General features: G+C 31.4%; 1 protein-coding gene across 1 annotated transcript; it reads right to left on the reverse strand.

Moving 5' to 3' along the window:
• Positions 1 to 17,854: 17,854 nt before the first annotated feature.
• On the reverse strand, positions 17,855 to 18,579 carry LOC103857386. Its single transcript, XM_009134557.3, has one exon. The coding sequence runs from the start codon at positions 18,513 to 18,515 to the stop codon at positions 18,012 to 18,014; it is 504 nt and encodes a 167-aa protein (XP_009132805.1). The 5' UTR covers positions 18,516 to 18,579; the 3' UTR covers positions 17,855 to 18,011.
• Positions 18,580 to 20,906: the final 2,327 nt, after the last annotated feature.

Genomic DNA, 20,906 nt, shown 5'->3' on the forward strand with positions numbered 1-20,906 from the left:
GGAGATACACGGAGTTAAGGCTCTGTTTACTACTTCAGCGGCTGAAGGTGATGAGGAGGTAAAGATTCCCTGGAAATACTTTGATATAACATCTATGATCTGCTCTTCCTCAAAGACAGGAGTACCATCAGAATCTTCAATAGCTGTAAGCCTGTTGCGGGCTCGTCGACTCTTGGTGGAAGCGTGAAAAAACCCAGTGTTTTTGTCTCCAAGAGTCAACCAAAGTTGGCGGCTTCTCTGCTTCCAAAACTCCTCCTCCGCTTTGTAGGCTTTGAGGAGATTCTGGTTTATCATCGAAATAAGAGAATCATCTGCTATAGTCAGCGACATTGCGGCATCAAGATCTCTGCGTAACTCTTCAATGGCTTTCTGACTGTTAACATAATTTGTTCTGCTCCATGAGGCTATGGCTTGTCTACAGTTTGATATCCTTTGAGCCACACTGAGGCGTGAGTTTTCTTTCCACACTCTATCAACTAGAGCTTTAATCTCATCATTGTCTCTGAGTCTCCTATCATACCGGAATAGTCGTTGAGGTTTTTTCCTTTTGCTGTCAAAGGTAGAGAGGATTGGCCTATGATCAGAGCCTTCGAAAGGGAGGTAGTGGGAGCGTCCATTTGGGAAGAGGTCCATCCAGGAACTATTAGCCATTGCTCTGTCCAGCCGGCAGTGCACCAGGTGTGTATGTCGCTTTCCTCTCCATGAAAGAAAATTACCAGTGTGCTTCAGATCAAAGAGATCACACACGGAGAGAAAGGAACGAAAGGCGCAAAAAGAGCTTTCAGGTCTCTCTCTACCCCCAGACTTTTCTGTGTTGTTGGTGATTTCATTGAAATCCCCCGTAATGAACCATGGTTGATCACGGGAAGCTGAGATGCTTGAGAGCTGATCCCACACTGCTTGTCTGTTTTGGGTTTCAAGGGCTCCATATATAAAGGTACCGTTGAAGGAGGAGTTTTTGAAACTGATCTGAGTGTCAATGAAGTGAGGCGTCGACGTCAGGACCTGGATGTCGATCCCTTGCTTCCATAACAGCGCCAGGCCACCAGCGCTAGTGTCAGAAGGAGAGACAAGAAAATGGAATTCCATATGGAGAGGTTCCAGTTCTGAGAGGACATTAGCATCGACGTTCTTAGTTTCAGATAGAAAAATTATATCCGGAGAACACTTTGAGGACAAGTCTTTGAGCCTTTGGACTGTCTGGGGGTTCCCGATCCCACAACAGTTCCAGCTCAAAACTACTAAGGAAGAGGAGGACGGGGGATGTGAAAATCCTGCTGGTGATTTCCTGATCCCGATGGAGCTTGGCTTTGTCCGTTTCGTGAGCCAGGAAGGCTCCTAGGTGTTGCCCGTGCTTGAGATTGGATTGGAGAAGCAAACGGAAACCCATGTCTAGCAGGTGAGGCGTGGACCAAATTTCTTTTCCTAGAGTTAGCTCCAGGAAGATATCGCGGGCTTGGTCCAACTTTCTTTCTTCTCTTCTTTGCACCGAGTGTATCATGTGTTACACTTGCAGGACGGTCTTGTATCACCGGGGGAACTGCATTACTTTCACCCTCTGGTATTTCTAGTCTGTTAAAAACAGAGGTGGGTGGTGTATTTGAGGTGGGTGAGGCCAGTCTCTCAAAGACAGTAGGTGGTCGCTTGATAGTCTCCTCTCTAGAGAGTTTAGAGGTAGCTGCTGCTATAATTCCTGCTGCAGTTGTCGCCATAAGATTCTCCTCTTCTCCCAGTAAAACCCGCTGACGTCTCGCGGCGCTTTCAGCTTGATCTGCCACATTAGTATATTGATATGTAACTTCTCTTAGGTCTGCAAGCACTTCATCTGTGGTGGGAATTGTACGCGACTGCGGAAAATCACACATTGCCAAGTTTCTGCCTAGCGGCTGTCTACAAGCCTCATTGATTTCCGGTTCCTCGCGCGGAGGGGGTGAGCTATCAGTGTGGAGTCTTTGGTCCTCAGCAGGTGTTTTGGTGGGGGTCTTAGCTCTCCATTGTAGATGGGGTTCATGATCAAAATCCCTCACTGCACCCCGGGGAGCTCTGTTCTGAGCTCTTACTGGCTGACGGTAAGTGTATCCCTCCTTTGTTGGAATTAGTTTGTTTTTGAGTGGTTGTCCTCGCAGCTCTGGTGGGGGGATTCTACTCCCGAAAGGCCATCCATGTCTGTCTATCCTCTGGTGGAAAGGTTCCTTAGCTGAGACCACGCGTGGTGGACGAGATGGGGAGTTGTAGTTCTGATACGCACGTCTTGACGTAGGAGATACCGCGGGTATAGCTGTCTCTTCATCCCTTTTTGAGTCTTCACATGATGACAGGTGGGGCTTTGAAAACCTTGGACAGTTTTTGTCTTCGTGTGTTAGCATGAAGCATTTGGAGCAGTGAGATTTGAGCTCTTCATATTCCAGTACGACAGTCAGATCTTCACCTGAGTCGAACTCAATCAGAGGGTCCATAATCAGAGGTTTGAGGCCATCAATCAAAACTCTAACCCTTGCAGACGTCTTCGAGATGTGATACCCTTCCAGATGACCTAGCTCATGACCTATTTTAGTTATGACCTTTTCATGCCAGAAGTGTAGAGGCAGTCCTTGGAGGCGGACCCAAAAAGGGATTTGGGAGGGGAAGGTTGGAGAAATGACCGGTTCCCAACGTTGGAGGATAACCATCCAATGATGGTAGTGGTATGGTCTGTTTGCTAGAACTTCCTTCAAATCTTCTTCTAGGTCAAATCTGAACTGAAAGCAGTTCAGACCAAGATCTGCTCCGGTGACTTTGCCTTTAAGGGACCAGTTTCTTGGGAGAGAGGTCATAAGGGATCCTATCGGTTGTTCTCTGGCATTTGTGACCCTTCCAATGAGAGTAAGGGCATTATCTTTTATCAACGCCGAAGTATCGATCTCTGGTGCTCGGATACGTTTCCGCACTGGCTCTCCCGCTAGCGGTGCAAGACTTTTGCCTTTCTCAGATGCTGTGAATCTTCTGGAGTCCATGGCTGAGGGGAAGTTTCGGTCGTCGGGAGAAATGAGTGACTGTGAGGACCAAGGAAGAAGATGTAGGAGATCTGCTGTAGAAGCTGCTGTCGAAAGGACTGTCGAAGTTGCTGTCTGAGGAGTAACCGTCGACCCAGAGCAGCAGTGCCACAATCCGAGACTCTCTGGCTTTACACCAGAGGGAGGAGCTCTGGTGGTTAGATGCCGGAAGCCGGTGGTCTCTGAATCGGAGCTTATTCTTATTCATTTGATTCACGTCATTTCTGTCAAAGATGTACCAGTTAAGTCAAAATCTTCCGGAATAGTTAGCTAAGTATTTTACCATAAAATACATCAATCAACAAACAAAAGTTTTTTACTCTAAAATGAATAAAAGACAAATCAAGAAAAAGTAATGGGAAAAAGAAAGAAGCATCTATCTTTTCGAAAATATTATTCGCCAGAATAATTTACGGTCATGAGTAGTAAAAGGTTAGCCTTTTCAAGAAACACAGCTGGTTTTATTAAAATAAATCAGAAATCAACCGAAAATTGGTAAGACAATACGATTGGTGGACATGGTTTCAATTTAAAACGTTGTGATACATGCATTAGTTAAATAGAAGTAAGCAAAACAAGGACCAAAGTGAATGTAACAGTTTCACCAAAAAAAAGTGAATGTAACAGCTAAACAACTAAGACAATTTGGTCCATCCGAACCTCAAAAGGGAACTAAGGTTATTCTTTTCGAAGCTTATATTATCTCCTAAAGCTAAATCTATAACATTTACTAACAAAAGCTCGTTAGGTCTGAAAGAAATGCTTCAAACATATTTAGACGTTATTTATTAATGTCAAATCTCTTATGGAGTTTATAACAACCTGCTGAATTAAGTAAGATATACAACTCTACCTATCTCACCAAGAAAAAAAACAATCATCATTATTTTAATAGACAATAATTCACTAATTATTCCAAATCTGATAAATTTATATATCAACATGATAGTTGGTAATAACCCAAACAAAAAAAATATTAACTTTGTATAAAGCTGGTATAGAAGTAGTATAGCCGACACTTAAAACTATGTTTTCTGATGACATGAAATTATGTCTTCTGACATTAATATTTTGAAACGACCAATCAAGAAATACAATCATACTTCTAAATTATTATTTTTTTCTAAGAAAACTTTATTTGTTTTCATAAAACCCTTTAGTTAAACGTTAATTTTCAAATAACTTTCAAATAATATTTAGGGTCGACACAATGAAACCATTGCGTAAAATATTCTCAAAACTAATGTTCTTTACTATATATTTTATAGATATATTGGAACATAGTAGAGCAATTAATACATTTGTTCGGCGACATCAGAGAATGTATTCAGTTCTATAACATGCCATATGGTTATGGTCCATGTAGCATTGTCAATGATTAAGTGGAAGCAACGAGCCTCATTCAAATCTTGATTTGTTTGATAACGAATACATTATATTGAGTAAAATTAATTGGATGTGATAACCAAAAGGTTGCTACATGTTTCCATATATATATATACTAGATATGAGTCTGTGCGTTACAACGAATTTTGTTTGATGTTTTAATTTAGTAAAAAAAATAAAAAGTTCAGTTTATAAAAAGTAATAAATCATATTATTATACTCTTAAGATTGTTTTTGATATGTTGTGTGAGACTTATTTTATAATTAAGAACTCGTTTTTACACATAAATTCCAGTTAATATTTGTATTTTAAGAATTCGTTTTACACATAATTCTGGTTAATATTTGTATTTTATAATCATGGTGCATATGTGAATTTTTATCAACTTTATATTTAGTGCTAGAGAAAACACTCATACCTATAAATTTAAACACAATCCAACCCGAATTAAAAAAATGAAAAAAAATTGAAAGTTAAATAAAGCCAATCGAGTCAATGACAACATCATACACTTTCTTATGTAATAGTTTAATATTTTATTAAACTTATCTATTGCTTAATAACTTTATTAATTCATTATTTCTTAATGATATATTTCCATGATAACATTTTAATTAAAAATGAAGTAGAAAAATATTACGTAGTCAAAACAAAAAATGTAATAAGATGACAATGAAACTTGATTTTTTTTTTTGAAAAAAAAATATAAAATCATTTACGGTGTCAATAATAATAATTTATTTTTTATGACCAATCATGAAAATATATATCAAAAATGAGTTTGATTTTCGTATGATCAAACCTATGAATTAATTCCGTGAGACCAAACACATATAAATAGCAATCATAACGACATTCTATTTTTTTTGTTAATTAAATAGTTTTAACATCATACTTGTCATCAAATTATTTATTTTTTAAAATATTATTAAAAAGTTTAAAACTGTATTTTGTTAGGATTTTTTAAAAAGGGCTCCTTTTCATTTACAATTAAATTATATATAATTATCCTTCGTTGTTTTACTTTTCGTTTTTGTTTTATATATTTTTTAAATTTCAATATTTTATTTTACAATTTTCTTTGTTTAGTATCTTTAAAAACGAAAATTATATTTTTCAAACAAAAAAAAAGAAAACGTACTTTCAAACAACTTTTTACAATTATTTTCCGTTGTTTAGGATTTCTAAAAAATGAAATAGTATCCAATAATTTTAACAATATCTAATTGTGTTATAGTAATTGTCTTTTTCTAAAATCTTAAAAAATCTTAAAATAATATTTTTGTAATAATAACTTTTATTTTCTAAATCTCTTTTAAATCCTAAAAAAAGAGATATCATATTTTTGACACATGTCATAATCTTAAAAAATTTATTGACACATGTCGCGATCATGTTAATTAGCAACTTCGAAGAACCAAGCTTTATATAATAAGATTACATTGGTTAAGCAAAAGAAAACCAAACCGCTATGATTTAATATTAAACCGATATTCTATCTAATACATTATGTTTTTACCAGGATTGCCATTAACCGTTCCAAAAATTTGTCTCAGATTCGACACGGTTTCAGTCAATTGCCGCAACATCTCCATGACACCTCATCTCTTCGTCCCCAAATCTACTGTGCAATAGTGTGGATTCGCCAGATTTGCTCGGTACTATGTTACCGTTGTGTTTCCATCACACTACGCCATTTTAAGCATCGACAGATCTTCATAGAGTTGGTTCTACGGTCCTCCCATCCATAATACTCAAAAAGGATTTTCAATTTTCTTTCTCCAAAACAGATTCAGTGACTTCTGTAGCTCAAATGGTCAATATTGCTCTTTTCGTTTCTAAATATAAGATAATTATGTTAAAACACACATATTAAAAAAATTATTTTTTATCTAAAATATTATTAAAATTTTAAATTAATGGCATTTACCAATTACAAAATAGATACTAAAATATGATTTGTTATACAGTTTTTAATAAAATAAAAGTTACCTATAAAAATAAAAACGTTTTATATATTTGAAACATCAAAAAAGCATTCTACATTTATGAATATAGTACTAAGTTTCTAACTAACGAAACTAATCACAGTTTTATAAGTAATTTTAATCAGCGGGAGGATCGAGTCATATGATTGGAGGATGAGCGCTTGGATGATACGTGGCGGTGGATGGAGTGATGGAAACACGTGATTGGCGGTGGGATTCTTCTTGCATGTGTCCCAACAGCTGTTGAGCTAGTCTTTAGTTATAAACTTACAAAGTAATACAGTACATTCTACAATTCGACATGGACTGGATGTATATTTGCGTTCGTGTTTAGTTTCACCTCCACGCTCATAGCCGGCGCGTGTGTTCCATTTCCACCAGATCACTGGAGTTAGGCGGTAGATAACGACGGGAACGAACGAAGCTGAGAAGCCAACATTACAAATTTACTAATCACGTTATAACTTCTACAGTTTCACGGTTCAAAAATATTTCTTCAATTTTACACTGTCTTGCGGCCAGTAACCTTAAAACAAAACAAAAAAAAAACGATGAGGAAAATAGAAAAATAAGAATGAAAATTAGTATTTAAATCAACTCGAAAATTTGACGATGAACTCAAACTGCGAAGACAACTAAAAAACTGACAAATTATAAGTGTTTACCTAAACTAGATTACGGATCTCTATCTTGTGCTCTTCTCATATGTATTTGTAAGAGCTCATTGCTAAGTCGTTTTGAGATCTTTGCCTCCTAGCAGTTTTTTTTGTCTTGTTCACCTAGCAGCTTAGCTTCTACAAATTCAGACTCGCTCGTTATAATTCTCTAACAAGATTTCATGTAAAAGTTGCTCCAAAAAGTATAGTAATAAATGAAGAAACAAGAAATCTTGAAAGGTAAATGCTGTCAACTAGTGACTATCATGTGGTTGGCATATCAACACAAATTTTAAAGTGTATAATAATCTTTTATACGTACGATAATGTGTTTCAATCCAACATTTTTTTTAAAAAAAATTCAAACTTCATGAGTTTTTTTTTTCTTTTGGATAACATAAGCTATTAACATCATCTTGACTGGTATACAAAAAGAACCACTTGAAAATTATAATTATTTTATAGTTTATCATAAATATTTTATGAATTTTCATTTGAAAACTTCTTGTACTTTTTAATGTAATGATATTCTTTTGAAAATCTTTAAGAGAGATTCTCTAAATAGTTTGATATGGAGGTGATCCAAACATCTGAAAGCCAGTGTTAACAAAAAAAAATCAAAAATTTCAATAGTACCTACAACGACTAGTATATTTTTTTTTTGAATTACTGAATTTTTAGTTTTTTATAATAAACTAAAACTATATATTTTTTATTTTTTTTAAAAAATAATTAAACCATAACTATATGAAATAACATAATAGTGCAATGATATATAGAATTTTATATTTTAGACAAAATATTTGATTGTCCATATAATGATAATATTTATTTCCCAAATTCTTGGTGAAAGAGATATATAATCACAGAGAACCTGTTTACTTTTCTGTAAATCAAAGCTTGCATTAAGAAATCATGTTTGGTATATAGAGAGAGCCTGTTTGGTAACAGAGTCTGCCCTACAATTATCCAGTCTAGGAATAAACTTAAACTTAACAGAATTAAACAGAAGGGAAATTAGGTGAATATCGATGAGAAGAGTCGTGATCTCAAGGTGTCTACCTTTGGAGTTCACAAGCTTGATGAGACTCTCATCAAGAGAACCTGTTTACAACCTCTGCTAGTTTGTGATTGTCAATTTTTCGTAAAATAATGCTATTTTATATAACATTTATTATCCGGTTATAGTTTGTTATAACCACTCATTGAAGAGAAGAATTTAAATACGTCACATTAAAGTTAAGATTGACAATGAGATGAAAAAGTTTATCCAACCAATCTAATTGGTCTTCATCTAGTTGATCACTAGGGCTCATTTCAAGATAAGTCTACAATCCATATACCTAGTGGGCTCCAAGATTGAAATATCATCCACTGTCGTATGATCTTATCAACGAAGCAAGTGGTAATGAAAAGATAATTGTGCATTAACACTTTGGGGATATCGGTTTCTCGTATATATACTGGAGTAACTAATCTTGTACTCATGCACACTTAAATCAAATTGTGTTTTGTTAACCAAATGATTGTATTCGGCTGATCATTTCACTAATGATTAGTTGAATATTTATAAGACATATATATTCCCTCATTTGATATAACTTCTTTTTGTTGGATTACATAATCATTTTGTCTCCAGATCCATTGACCATAAAAATTATCTGCAGTCCTAAGTATTGGTATTGTAACCGGTTAGATAAATAGTGTCTCACCCCTGGGAAAATGAGCATTTTATCCATCAATTATTTGAAATCAACAGTTTTAACACTCGAATATTGCTCGTGTATAATTATTTCCTAGCTAATAGTTGACTGCGTGAAGTTAAACAAAATAGTCAACCGTTAACTGATGAACAAAAAATAACGGTTTCGTCAACTTTTTAATGGTTGAATATTTTAACCATAATTTTACGCAGTCAATAATTAGTTAAGGAATAAATATTAGCATATAATATTTGAGTATTTAATTTACCGATTGAAAATACTTGAAGAATTAAAATAATACTATTTTTAAAAATCATAATTTAAAATATTCTTAAGTTAGATATAAACCAATATACAAAATTTTTGCATTTTCAATGAGATTTTTGAGTTTTTACAATGATGTACAGAATAATACAAATAATTATAGTTGCATCTTATTGTTGATGTACTTCATATCTATAAAATCACTGCTGGATAATTTCGTATTGTTTTGACAATTATATGTTGTACATTGGATCTCTACTTTAAACAATCATATGTAATTATCTCTACTTTAGACAATCATATATTGTACAAAAGCAATACAATGCAAATGTAATTAGATTATATTCATATGCTTTTATAAATAAAGTAAAATACTTTTATGGGATTAAGTATCTTGTAAATTGGTTTAGATTGAGAAATTTTTAAATAGAAATTATTTTGAAAATCATCTAAAGTGATTTTATAAACATGAAGTACATCAACCATATGATGTAGCAGTAATTATTTTGTATTATTTTATAGGTCTTTGTAAAAACTCAACGATCTCTTTATGAAGGAAATATCTCGTATAATAATTTTATTTTACTTGAAAATATTTCTAATTATGATTTTTTATAAAAATAATTGATGTTCGTGATTTTAATCTTATAAGGAACATAACAAAAAAATAAGTTTTTAATTTCTCAACTATTTTCAGTCGACAAATTAAATAGTCAAGTATTATATGCACATATTTATTCCCCAGCTAATCATTGACTGCACAAAATTATGATTAAAATATTCAACCATTAAAAAATTGACGGAAACATTATTTTTCCATTTATCAGTTAACGGTTGACTATTTCGTTTTCAATTTCTCGCAGTCAACTATTAGTTGGAGAATAATTATGTGTGATCTCATTTTCTCCTTACCCCTGTCCATATATATTTATATATGAGTACTTATTGCAAAGAATACTCCATCATCAATATTTACTTGTAATCAAATTTCTTTCTCCCATTTATAAAGTTGGGTGTTTTGGCCGAGATGTGTTTCCGAGCGGAAGATCATGTTTTGGAGAATCACATAATGATAAATTAGTTTTGTTCATGCTTAGATAATGATGTTTTTTTTTTTAAACACAGATAATGATGTTCTTAGTTATAGTTTTTTGGATAAGTGATGTTCTTATAGTTTACTAGTTATTTGGTCCAACCTGCATGATTATGGTTTTTATATATAATGCAAGCCGATATTGATCGTGCCGCTAATTACTATTGTTATAAATCCACTATATATGGAGCATAATAGTTAGACTAATATAAAATGATGTTTTTTTTTTTTGAAACTGAATATAAAATGATGTTTTGTATCATCTTTTTGAAGTTTACATTGCATCATTCTTCACATATTGGTACTGTGTTACAAACTTGCCATAAAGTAGAATGTAAATTAATGATTTATATAACAAATTGCTATATTATTATAGAATGGTCAAATTAAGTTGGAAGAAATATTATCTCATTATCAAGGGCTCGAACCTTATTTAGAGAAGAAACTATGGAGTACTTCGTCAAAAAAAAAACTATGAGTACAAAAAAATTACAGTATGGAGTATTCTCGTAAACATAACATTAATAGTATGAACAAGAACATGTTCGCATTTAAGAAAACATTAACTGGCCAGCTACGTACCAATATTAAATCGTTACACTATTAATTTAATGAACTTTTAACAAACCAATTAGACAGGTTTTGTTAATTGATTGGTCTATTATACAGGGAAAACATTTTTTTGAGTAGAATTGCTCCATGCTCAACACCTATTGGTCGTTATATATCTACCTCTCATGAATGGATGGATGATTATCCAATTACTGGTTGATCCAATCAGAAAATAATACAATCAATTACCTATTGTCTGTATGAAAACGCTGTTTTCAAGATACAAAGGGAGTTCAGTTAAAAAAAAAAGATACTTAGCTAGTACTTTTATAAAGATGTGGAAGTTTTATTGTAAATCAAAACATAAGGGTTAACTGGAAAAAAATGTATATGAGGACAAAATAATAGCTTTTCGTTATTTCAAAGATGTCTGCAAGTTGCAACACTGCATCTGTGAATATGCATAGGAACATTCAGAGGCGTGCCTACAGTGTATTGAAAAAGGCATTCGCCTTAGGCCCCCGAATAATATTACGTTTTTTAGGGCCCCAAAATTTAAAATAATTTCTAGTTTAGTTGTTTAAACTTATTTCTAAAAAAAATTTCTACGAGAATCGAATAACTCAATTTCTAAATCCATATACTTTTTTCTTATAGGACATAACATAACATATTTACGTAATAAATTTATTCTTGTAAGTGTTAAACTTATGTATTTCGCGAAAGTGATATATCGTATTAGAAATTTTTTTTTTTTTATAGTTATATATAAATTTATTTTTAAAACTTGCCTTAGGCCCCTAAAACCCTTCGCACGGCACTGGGAACATTCCATGTGGGCTGTTTCCAAGAAACATCAACTAAAATTATTATGTAAAGCCAGTAAAGCTAATCACATGATTATTTCATAATCAACCAAAAACATATATATATACTTTATGATCCAACGATTACACGAGTTGGATTATTTTCTCCCCATTTGGTCATTTATTCGACTAGATCGGCTTAATTCATCGTAGAAGATTTTGGTGTACCAAATTAAGATTCTAGGAAAGTAAAAAGTTGTTTAGAAAATTGGAGTTTTTAGTTTGTTGGCCAAAACTATATAACGTTATGAAGTTTCAGAACTATATATATATATATAAACACAATTTTTAGAGTTAATGTAATATTTTTTAATATCAATTTTACAGAATTTATCCAAAATGACATTATTTTGATAAATTAACGGATGAGTAATACTTTTAACTGTCAATATATATATTTAAGCACAATTTTGAGAGTTCATGTAGTATTTAATTTTTTTTTTAATTTTACAGAATTTATTCAAAATAACGTTGTTTTGATAAATTAACGGATGATTAACTCATTTGATGGTCAATATATATATATACACGATTTTGAGAATTTATCCAAAATAATGCCATTTTGATAAACTAACACTTTTGATGTTAATATATAGGCATAAATTTGAGAGTTCATGTAATATTTTTAAATTTTTAGTTTTATGAAATCTATCCAAAATAACGTCGATTTGATAAATTAATGGATTACTAACATCTTTGAAAGTCAATATATATAAGTATAGTTTTTAGAGTTTATGTAATACTTTTGCATTTTTGTTTAGTTCAATATAAAATATACACTAATATAAAATTTGGGAATGAAAAAAATGAAATATGTTTGAATTTTTGTTGAATTCAGTAGGAATTACGCAATACTACAAAATTCGAAAAAAAAATTGCACTATCCGTAAAGTTCAGGTAATATATCACAGAATCGGTTCAAACTTCATGTTACGCAGAAACAAAACAATTTGAATTTGGTTATGGGCTGTTAAGGTAGGTTTAATGGGTCTATATACAATTCCGGTTGACACCAATTGGGCTTTAGGATTTAACTACTTTTTGAGTTTCTTATTATGCACAACTATCCTTTATATACTAAAGCGCAAGTCGCATCACCAATCTAAATTTGACATGTGGAAAATCTATTTTTTTTAAAAAAAAATTGAAAAATACAAAAAAGTAAAACACGTTATCAAAACATGGAAGTTTGAAAATAAGACAAATAACCAACCTTTTACGACCCAATCAGGTAAAGCAATTTTTTATGAATTTTTCTTTGCATCTCCTATTTTTCTGGAGTTTAAATTTAAACTAACACAAGTCATTTAACAATGCTCTGATTGACATGTGTCATTTACAGTTTCTAAAAAAGGTAACCTTTTGTTTTCAAAATAATTAATTAAATACATTCAGAATTTTCAGCAATCGGGTAAACCTAAAAAACAAATAAAACAACCGCAAAATCCCTTGCATACTTTTTTGAAACTGCAAAATCTAAATCCCTGAATTTTCTCAGATCACCACGTCCAAAAGTGAACATAACATCATAACTTCTATATCATGGCAGTTTCAAACTGTTTATTATTATGTATGTATATATAACTTTCAGTCAACTAATTTGTTTCTATTCGCTCTTTTTTTTTTGCCACAGTTTCATCTTCCTCCTCGAATTGTTTTTTTCTTTTGGGTTTTGAATGTAACAAAAGAAAACAGTTACATGTTTATATTTTTCCTAAAAAAATCCAGATTCAATGTTACCTTTTTGTTGGTAATTGATTCAATGTTATCTTCTTCTTAACTTAATGCTCTCTTCTTCTTTTTTGCATGATTCACAATAAAGATACCAATGGAGTTTTCTCCTGATTCAGAGCTTAGCTCTTCCAGAAAAATGGGAAATCAAAAGCATTGTCAAGGTAATAGTAAGTATATATGGCTATATTATATAACGTATATTGGATGTAGATTACTTCTTTCTCTTTCTTTGACAAAAAGGATTTGACTATTTACAAATATGTGTTTCTTTCATTGGTTTATGCTTAAGAAGACCAAGGGACAACAGATTTAGATGTGTATACAGAGATTCCAAACACCAGACCTTAACTCGATTTGAAATACTAACGTGAGTATTTGACAATTTTTTCAGCTTACCAGAATTTGTTTTGGTGTTTTAAAGCTTCCTCTCCAAAAAATTAGGTTTATAATGGTTATAGAGAAAAAGAAAACCTGGGCCATATTACCACTGAGGAACGTGAATATAGTTTTTGGTGCTGTGGTGGGAACTACCGAACATGATTAAGGTCAATTGTTCAAGTAAATTTATGGATAATGAAAGTTGTTATATTTTCCTTGGTACAATATGTATATTTATGGGTTTTAGTAGAAGAAGTAAGTTTGTATTTAGACCCAAAAAAAAGTAAGTTTATAAAAGTGTGGATGATAAAGCTAATTAGTTCTGTAACATGTACATAGAAAACAAAAACGGAACAAATGTCAATGTGATTTTAATTTGTATATCACCAAGTTCTGAAATTAATCCCAGTTATTTTATTTTGACAAACAAATTTATTATATCCCTTATAAGTACAAAGAAATTGCATATTTTATGTTTTATAGTTTGTCAATATCTAAATAAAAATTTCACTATCTTTTATGGATTTGTTATGATATATTAATAAGAAGTTAAATTTCTTTTTGATACCTTATGGAAAGCTAAAACATAAATATATCTAAACTTATTTTCATTCAGAACTATTTATATCTATCTTCAGATTTAATACTCTAACTTAAATTTGACTCAAAATAGTGTTTTCGAATTTAGAATGTAATACTATTAAACATTATATGAAGACGAAGAAACAACAAGGTCGCACAAATAGAGTTAAGAAATGAGACCATGTGTAGAAATACTAAAGTAATTGTTTTACCACTTTTATTTCGGTTGTTTCATTGTTATTGTTTTTTCATAGATTTATAGCCATGTGGCAAAAGAAAGACATCTTATGTTTCCCTTAAGAAATATGAAGATGACATATCGGTGGTGCTGCTGGGACGCAATTGAGGTAATTGTTATGATTTTTCTCGATATATTATCCATAATTTATGTTTTATGTAAATATAAATTAACACTCTTCGGTATCTCTTGACACCCAATAAAAGTGGTATGACAATATACGTGGAGTTAATATATTTTTAACCCAAAGTGTATTGTCAATACAATACAATACACGTTCAAAATATATGTTGAATTTATAAAAAATTAAGATTGTTTCCCGTACGTAGTACGGGATCAAACACTAGTAGTCTATAATCCAGTGTCTTACTTAAAATTGCAAACGTTGAAGGTGGAATCACACATAATTACCCGTAGTAGCTTTTCTATTTTTTTAGCTGTAGCAGTTAATTTGGTAAAGATAACAATGACATCTTCATCATCATCAACAACAACAACATGATTAAAGACTATTCATATTTTCTTTATAGACTACCATCGTCATAATTAACACCATGGGCCCATGGCCAAGACTTATCATCATTTGTAAGATTGTATCACCTTCAATATAACCTTTTTGTTGGTAGCTAACCTCTGGTGATCATATGGAAACATCATCGCGGCCATGTTTTTCAGTTCTTAATTGTAACCCATTACCACTTCAGCTTTTTTTTGTGTGCATTACCACTTCAGTTTCTCAACATGATCATATATAGTTCTAGAAGTAACACATAAGAACATGTAATTCGTATTGAATGTGACAGGTAAGAGTCAACATAAGTTACCATATATAAGGGTGCAGAAACATTTATGACTTGTGTATAGGACCATATATACAAGTGTTTGTAATGTGTGGTCCTCGCGAAATTTAGTAATATAATTACAACGTTATGCATGTGATTCTGCGTGCATGGACAGTTGTGCTGTTAATTCATACGTACAACATAAATAAATACCCATTCAGTGTCCAACAGAAGTAACTAGACTCTTTCTGTTTCTCTCAGTATACAACAGTAACAAGAAACAACAATACTACTTCCAGAAAAAAAAAACTCCCGAACTTGATTTTAAGCTAGGAACTAGATTTTGACCTGTGCTTTCAAGCACGGGTTTGATTTTGTTTTGCTTTTCATAATTATGAAATTTAGGGTTTGAAACATATAATTTTGAAGATTATATCACTAATATATAGGTCATTTGCATAAGCACAATTAATTTGTATAAAATTTTATCACGCGTTTGCGTTTTTGTAGTTTGTTCGAAATTTGTTTAAAAATTCATTTGTGTGTAAAAATAGTATAACAATTTGAAACCGGTATAAATATAGTGTTATTAGTAACAATTTATGTTACATTTAATTGTATGTATATTAACAATCAAACTACCAATTATAAAACCAAGTATTAGAATATTTTTTAAATTTTTTTTTAAAAGTATCTATAATATAAATCTAAACTACAATTTCCTATTTTATAAAAGTATCAGAGAGACATATGTTCCATTATTAAAAGTTAGGTTTAAAAAAAATGTTTTATTCACATATATTTTTGTAAGTTATGTTCTTAAGTATTTGGGATTTTTCATATTTTAAATTTAATGTGGGTCTCAATTTAATTATGTTAAAAATTTTGGTCTTATTAATTTGGATTTATTTGTGTTAGAAATTAATTTTGTAGTCGATGGTACTATGCTTCTTGTGGGTGAAATGAATATTTTAATGTTTTTAAAAGTGGGGGAAATGAATATTTCGATAAGGTTATGTTATAATAGGTTGTGCTTTGGTTTTGGTTCATGTAATTTATTTTGTTTGGGTAGGGTGGTTTAGCAATCTATTTAGATGGTTAAGAATAAATAATAATGTATCCAGTTTGATAGTTAGAGTTTGATAGTTAGAGTAAAAACGCTTATATAGGGTAAAATATCTTGTCACGTATTATTATAATATAAAGGAGAAGTCCAAAAAATAAAAAAGTAAAGGGTCCAAACAACCTTTTTAAGTAGATTTATTAAAACTCCTTCCCTTTTAATAGTATTGATATACTAAGGGATTAAGTTCAAAAATCTATATTCTAGGGCCGGACTATTAGTTCCGTTCATATTTCATATCTATACTATTATCTGTGAAGTAATTTTTTGGAATCGAGCTCTCACGTTAAAAGTTAGTGCGGTTAATATCGTTTATACCCTTAATGAATCAATTATATAAATTAGTCAAAAATAAAAGCGAATTTTAGATCTATATGATTAAATAAATGATCAAAATTAATAATAATCAGAATTATCTAAAATATAAATAATTATAAACGAATTTCTATAAAACATGAGATAATTCTTAAATATATTATGTTTTTATCTGTTTATACCCTTAATGAATCAATTATATAAATTAGTCAAAAATAAAAACGAATTTAAATCTATCTGATTAAATAAATGATTAAAATTAATAATAATCAGAATTATCTAAAATATAAATAATTAAAAACGAATTTCTATAAAACATAAGATAATTCTTAAATATATTATGTTTTTATCTGAAAATAACATTATTTTTTAGAATTGAACTCTCACGTTAAAAATTAGAGCGAGTAAATTTTTGAAATCATGTTCTCACGTTAAAAGTTAGAGCGGTTAATATCGTTTATACTCTTAATTAATCCGCAAAAATTACTTCGCAAATAATAGTATAGATAGATTTTAATGTTTGATTTTTTTTGAAACATAATTAATAATTTATTATGTTGGTTTTTGATTTAATAATTATAAACTAATAAATATCTATAAAAATAATATGCCCGCATGTGCGGGCAGAATACATAGTTTCTATGTATTTGTCAATGTGTGTTCAATATAACTTTTGAAATCTGGTTTAGTGTAATGTGTGATGAATTAATTCTGTAAATTTTGATCACCAGATTTGCTAATTTCACATCTTAATTATTTATATAAATCTTACACTAGAGCAAAACGGCTTTCTCTCACCTAGACAATCGATCTCTTTGTCATACATGGCAAAGGTTTATCATTACTGAATATTTTTTAAGAAAACATGTACAAAACACAAACATGGTAACTTCTGAATATTCCGAAATCTTCAAAATTTGAAGATATGTACAAAAACAATATGATGAGTACTTTTGAATATTCCGAAATATTCAAAATTTAACATAAGTACAAAAACAAACATGAGTGTGTTAACATTCCCAATTATTCATATTTATTGCCTAGCTCATATACATCTAGTTAATTATTGTTATCATATAGCTCTAGTTAATTAGCTGTAGCTAGTTCATTCGATATTGTAATAACAATATTGGAAGTGTATTTCTTATAGTAGTACGCATGTCGAAACACAACACTACACGGAATTAATATAAATACAACATTAGTTACATAAATTGATGTTTTTGATTATACATATGAAGACTTTCAACACATTACAACACAACGAAGTTACTAACTAAATACAACCTTTTCTATAACGTACACTTTAAGATATTAATTAATTATTGTAAGGTAAAACCGGCACAGAAAAATATGGATCGACCACAACCATAGTGCTACTCCCAACACAAGCATCACAAGAAAACTCATTGTAAAACGCTCTTGCCTTCCTTAATATATAGCTTATGGAACATTTCATGTACCAAAACAAGCTTATTTGAGCAACTTCACGTTTCAAATCTCCGTATTCTGTTGTGATTACCGACTTACCGTCTTTGCGGTTGAGGTTGTACAGCTCCCCGTGTTCTTGTTGGCTCGTCTCCTCTTCTTTAACTGTCTGGTCTTCCATAAACAATAGTGCATTAGGTAGAGGGTCTGATTTTTTAAGGTCATTATGATAGATTTCCGTACGCGTTTTTCCAGGAAAAGCATTGTTGAACATGTTTTCGCTTATGGATTTTGATGGCCGGGGCTTGTTTTCGTTGCGTTTACGAGGTTTCCGGGTCGAAATTGAGATTTTGGAGCGGTGGACTTGAGCGAGGATGATGAATTTAGTAGCCATGAGACTGTTGAGTGTGCTTGCTATATGGTATGAAGTGATTGGTGTTGAATTGCTCTTTTCGGTCCTTAAGATATTTATATGCACACATCTATACATACACATCATTCATGTATGTTATGTATATGTGTTAAACCTTTGGTATGATGTAATTTTTTTTTCTACCAAAAAGCTTCATTTGTCGATGGGTATATCTTAAAAGGATGGAATCATGCATGGTTACTAAAAAAATGATTGGTTTTGGTCTAAGCGTACAATATTAATTAAGTGGCAATTTTAAGCTTTCGCAATCTTTCGTTGTATATTTTTTTTGGTAAAATCTTTCGTTGTATATTACCTAACAATTAAGAGGCAGAAACCTATAAAAAATATTAAAGTCCATAAATTTTGAAATATAAAATACGATAATTACTTATATATAATTCGATAATTATTAGAGATTCTCGGACTACTCTCGCATTTGGTTAATTAAGTCTGGGTTTTGATTTGGTTCGAGTTCTAATAAAACATCATCTAAACTTTTTACAATTTTAATTTTCTATTGGTTTTTTTTCATTTTTTACTTTGGTTTGATTCATTTTTTTATTTTGCTCATCTATTTAAAATTTTAAAACATGACGTACATTTTAGAGTTAACACTTCTTCATAAAACGAGGAGTGAATCTTTGTTTCTTTATTTTTGATTCAAGAGTTAAGTCGAGTGTTTTCAGACTAAAGATTTAGTTTGCACGTCCGTACTGTACGGAATAGGTTTGATGTATGATTTTACATTTCTACATGCTATATTACGCATATATGTTTACAGTATATAATGAATCATGCATACATATGTGCATATTCTATTTAGACGGTAGATCATGTGGTCTATATTGCTGGATCTCAATCGGTGAAAAGAGGGGGGCCATGAAAGCTGGATGAAAATGAAATGTACTTTGCATTGACAAATGACTTTACCTCTTCCATTTCACAAATTCTTTTTTACTATAAATGATTTATCTATAATAAATATAGAATAATTCTATTCACACGTTATGACAGAAGAAGAACCTAGAATCTATGGAACTTCGATACGGATATAGAAAGTATGGTCCATACCCACGTGCAAGTTGTTTGGTATCTGTATGTTTCCTTGGTTCCTTTCATTAAAAAGCCGGTGAGCTTACGCATTTTCATGTTTCACATATCCCAGCGTTTTGGGTAATCGTCTCTCTCAAATCACCCAAACTCAGTTAACTTTTCAGTCGTTAAGTGTGTACAAACTACGTAACATCCCCATTGCGAGAATCCATCTGATAATACCTGGCCTTAGGTGAAGAAACTTATTTTAACATTCCATAGCGGATGATTAACTCCTATAATTTTAAAATAGTCATTCGTAATAAGATAATAATAATGGCAATTGGCAAAACAACCTTAGATAGGGGTGTCAAAATGGGTTGTGATTAATGGATTGACCAAAACCAAACCAATCCATAGTTCTAATGAGTTAATAATTTGGATCTTAATAGATTAATGGTTTAGTGGCTTTAGTGAGTTTAGTGAGTTGGATTAATAATGGTTTGGATCAAAATGGGTTTACGGGTTATCCAATCCAACCCAACTCGTTAGTCAAGAGGGTTTCTATCTTATGGATTGTATTTGAGTTTTGACTCTCATGGCTGAAGATGGCTTCTTTGATCATGCGTATGATATTTTGGGTTTTTGGTTTGATATTTTCTTATTGGAAAATGTCTTTTGCCTTGTTGTCTTTATTGAAATTCAGATTTTTCGCTTCATCATATAAGCTCATTGCTAAGGGGTCTCTTTGACTAGTTTATGAAGAAATACTTGTAGACTTTCAAGCTTTATTTTATTTGTGGTTGGAAGAATATTCTTTGACTCTGTCTCTTCATAGTGCTAATAGACTTTCTTAATGTTGACAGGTATCTATCTATAATGCATTGTGCACCAGATCACCAGCCTTTGCGTGTTTGTGGAACACTTGTAGCAGCAAGGTGAGTTCTTTTTCACATAAGAAATTATTATTAAAATTTCAGTTATGGCAACAGCGTGTAGCCGTCTATTTGATTTTCTTTTGCTAATTTAAAAATGAAATGGACTAGGTGATAAATTGATAGTCGGTGGTGTTGTTTGAGGTGTCAACAAATTTGGCATCAACGAAGATGATGAATAATGAAGATCTTCTAAACAGTGGTGGTCAATCATCCATGAGTGCATCACGTCCAAGCTCTATTGTGTACTCGTTCTTGGATATATGGCTACATGTTTGATGATGAAGGTACACATACTTTTTTTCTTATAAACTGATCATGTATATGAAAGTGTAACACTATTTTCTTGTGAAATTGTAGATGATAAAGGCGAAGGTGAGACAGTTGTTATTAGACCGAGTCC

The sequence above is a fragment of the Brassica rapa genome, chromosome A01 (assembly GCF_000309985.2).
Source record: "Brassica rapa cultivar Chiifu-401-42 chromosome A01, CAAS_Brap_v3.01, whole genome shotgun sequence".
NCBI lineage: Eukaryota > Viridiplantae > Streptophyta > Magnoliopsida > Brassicales > Brassicaceae > Brassica > Brassica rapa.

Coding starts and splice junctions, on each gene's coding strand:
- LOC103857386 (XM_009134557.3), bottom strand. CDS start 18,515: ATGGCTACTAAATTCATCATCCTCGCTCAAGTCCACCGCTCCAAAATC.